This window comes from Vigna umbellata, chromosome 1 (genome assembly GCF_029865625.1).
Source record: "Vigna umbellata cultivar VRB3 chromosome 1, Vumbellata_1.0, whole genome shotgun sequence".
Taxonomy (NCBI): Eukaryota; Viridiplantae; Streptophyta; class Magnoliopsida; order Fabales; family Fabaceae; genus Vigna; species Vigna umbellata.
The window spans coordinates 68689238-68692455 of record NC_142165.1 but is presented as its reverse complement, the minus strand read 5'-3'; the positions used below and the strand labels follow the sequence as shown (position 1 = coordinate 68692455).

At 38.0% G+C, this 3218-nt stretch overlaps 1 protein-coding gene across 1 annotated transcript; it reads right to left on the bottom strand.

Moving 5' to 3' along the window:
* Window positions 1-642: 642 nt before the first annotated feature.
* On the bottom strand, window positions 643-3007 carry LOC124819779 (protein PHYTOCHROME KINASE SUBSTRATE 1-like). Its single transcript, XM_047291356.2, has one exon. It carries the CDS (start codon window positions 2619-2621, stop codon window positions 1110-1112), a length of 1512 nt encoding a protein of 503 aa, XP_047147312.1. The 5' UTR covers window positions 2622-3007; the 3' UTR covers window positions 643-1109.
* Between the last annotated feature and the right edge of the window lie 211 nt (window positions 3008-3218).

The window sequence follows — 3218 nt, the reverse complement described above, 5'->3', positions numbered from 1 at the left end:
AAAGACCATAAATGTCAATATTCAACATTAAAAATCAACAGATTTCTCACAACTTAAACAATTTCTAGCCTTCCAATCTGTCGCACATATCTGCTACTGTATGGGCATTGACCTATGCCAATGCCTTAAGAAATATTATTATTATTATTATAATAGCTTGATGGAACACCTCTTAAATGAGGTGGTTTAGAATTAATTGCAGAAGGAAAAATTCCTTGGTTCTCATATATACATGTCTCCATTGTTAGTTGCATGTCCCTGTAACGACATTCTATTCAAGTTTCTCTTAGCTGTGGCATCAGTATTATTACCATTCTTCATACCATTAATGAAAGAATTAATACTGCGCATGCAGTGCAGTATTGTAACACCTTATGCAGGGTTCAATACTAGTGATCGAATAATTCAAGTATGAGGAACTAAAAAAGTGCTTACAGTACTTTTTCATGCAAATTTCATTGTATTTGAAGAGTACTTGTTTGTGATATTATATTTACCAGTGATGTGGCTAAAATGGTAACCGTATGCAGAGAGACAATGTTACTGAACTAACTTTTGGGTTAAAGTTTCTATGATTTTCTTTGCGGTCTTTGTTGGTAGATATTGGATATTTCAAATAGCCGACAATTGCACAGTAAGAAATTTGGCAATTACTGTTGTTTATTAGACAGTAAAGGAAAATATCATGAAAAGTAATTCTGGACATTATTCTAATCCAAGGACCAGATCCAACAAAATACATAAAAACAAAGCTATGAAACAAGCAGAGGAGTTTTTCTCATGTCTTCACTTCACAATACGAGGTCCCCTTTCACATCTCTTTTCTTTTTATGACACCAAAAGCATGACTACAAAAACATCCATTTTCGTCACCTTTCTAAACATGAGCTGCAAATTCTGGATGGAAAAGCATTCATGATATGAAAGCTTACAGAAAAATACAACAAGATTATTAAGATGATAGGACTATAGCAGTACACAAGAAAAAGCACCTCGACCTTACTATCGACGTGGTGATTTGAAGCCCATAAGATGCACTTTTTTCCTTTTTCATACTTCCATGCGTATACTCACCATAATTGAACAAATTCCAAGGGAAAAATACCATGCTAAATGTATAGTAGTTTTGAGGCATGTGGTGAGTGAGAATGCTGCAGTGGTGATGCGGCATAAGTGTGATGTTGTTGTCCATATTTTGCACCAAAGTTTCCCGGTTTGGTCTCAGAAGGAAACCTAGCAATCTGAGAGGTATTAGTCCTGTTACTAATTTTGGGTGTAGAACTTGGATGTTCATATGTTATGAAAGCATCACCGGCAACTCTAACTGATTTGTGGCTCTTGCAACCCAACAGCATGCTAGGGCGCCTTCTCTGAACCTCTCTAGAAGCTTTTGTTTTTCCATCTGATAAAGTAAATGCTGTCCTTATTGGACTCCTTATGGTTACTTCTGACATCTGTTCTTCAAAGTCTGACATAACTGCAGCACTGGCAGTGGCCACACTCCACTCTATGCTTGCCTCACTCGGTGCATAACCATTTGTGGGGCTCACACACCCGGAAGCAGCATCTGATGTTTGCCTTGCAAAGAATGGGTTGGTTTTGCTTTTTATGCTTTCGATCTCAAACAAGTCCGAACTTGCATCACTTGCCGCATCATTCATGTAGTTTGAATCAATTTCTTCCGTCCTTGGAACACCATCTCTTGAGGACATTTCCATCCTTCTGTCAAAGCTCAAAGACTTTATCTTATTCTTCAGTACGGGGGACCCAAACACCTCCAAGGATTTCCTTGGTTTGATCTCTTCTTCCTCTTGTTGAGCTTGCATTTTGACAAGATGGTTTTGGTTTCCTGAGGCAGAACTCATGGGCGAGAATTGCAGACTGTTCTTTCTGCTGTTCACTCCCACCCCAAAATTCTCTTCCTTTTGGAAGTAAACATTATTGATTTTCAAGAGTTCTGCATTAGGCTTGCTTAATTTAATTGAATGGCTAGCATCTATAGCAGCAATATCCACCAGCTTTCTTGTTGTTTTGCCATGAACTGCACCGTAAGTAGCAGTTTTGCTAAAACTGATTTCACCTGCATCAACAGAATCTTTGCCAGAACAAGAGCATTTGAAGCCAAGACCAGCAAGAACGCTCTTGGCTTGATACTTATCTTTTTTACTCCTTAAAGAATTTTTCATCCCACTCTGCAGAAAAGCACTCTGGCTATTGCTAGTTGATTCAGAACGCATGCTTGGAGTTCCGTACAGAAGTGTGTGCTTTCTAGTTGCTAGAGGCACTGGTTCATCTCTCTGGTGCAGGTACTTTGAAGTGGATATGCTGCTGGCAGATCTAGGGGTCTCAGATTCTCCTACATTGAAGTACTTTTCAGCTCCAAACACTCCGATTTCTCCATTCTCTTCTTTCTTTTCTAGCTTCTGAAGAGGGGACTTTTTGGTGCTGGTGAAGGGATTGAGCTTTTGGGTTGGTTCACCAAGCCTTCCTACAATGGTCCCTTCGTTGCCATTCAAATATGGAAAGAAAGTGGCATCATAGAGGTGACTGTTATTGTTCTCAGAGTTGAAAGTATGTAACTGATGAAAGCTGGTGTTGGCAGTGGATGAAATGGTAGCCATAGTTGAAGGAAAAAAAGTTGTAGGTTAAAAATAGAAGGAGTTTGGAGAAAGGTTAACAGAAAAGGTTGCAGTGCATGAGAAAGTTGAGCATAAAAAGGGCTTAAAAAACATGAAACAAAATTTCCTAGGTGCTTTTGAGGATCAAAGTTGAGGGAGGAACATACTTTATGCAATGAAAAGGCAAAAGGGTGGCTAGATAGAGAGAAAGAAAATGGATTCAAGAGAGGGTATGAGATGAAATGTTGAATGATGGGTGCCATTCCAATTTTGTAGCAGCCCTATATGTAGGCTATTGGAATATGCAAAATCACACATAGTAGGACCATGTGTTAGTAGCTGACCTGACACTTCACCCCATTATTTTCACGCCGAAATACATTCAATTCAGACACAACTATTTTTTATTGGTAAAAGTATTTTTGTATAATTATTCTATAATACAAAGCGAGATAGAAGAGAAAACTAAGTTAAGATAGTCACATATCATAAGTCATGTATTATGAGAAATTACTTGAAGTAACTTCTCTATCTTATTTTATACTTCTCTTCATTTTCTACTTGTCTCAAGTGTAGTTTGGTTATATTTGTTTTCTTAAA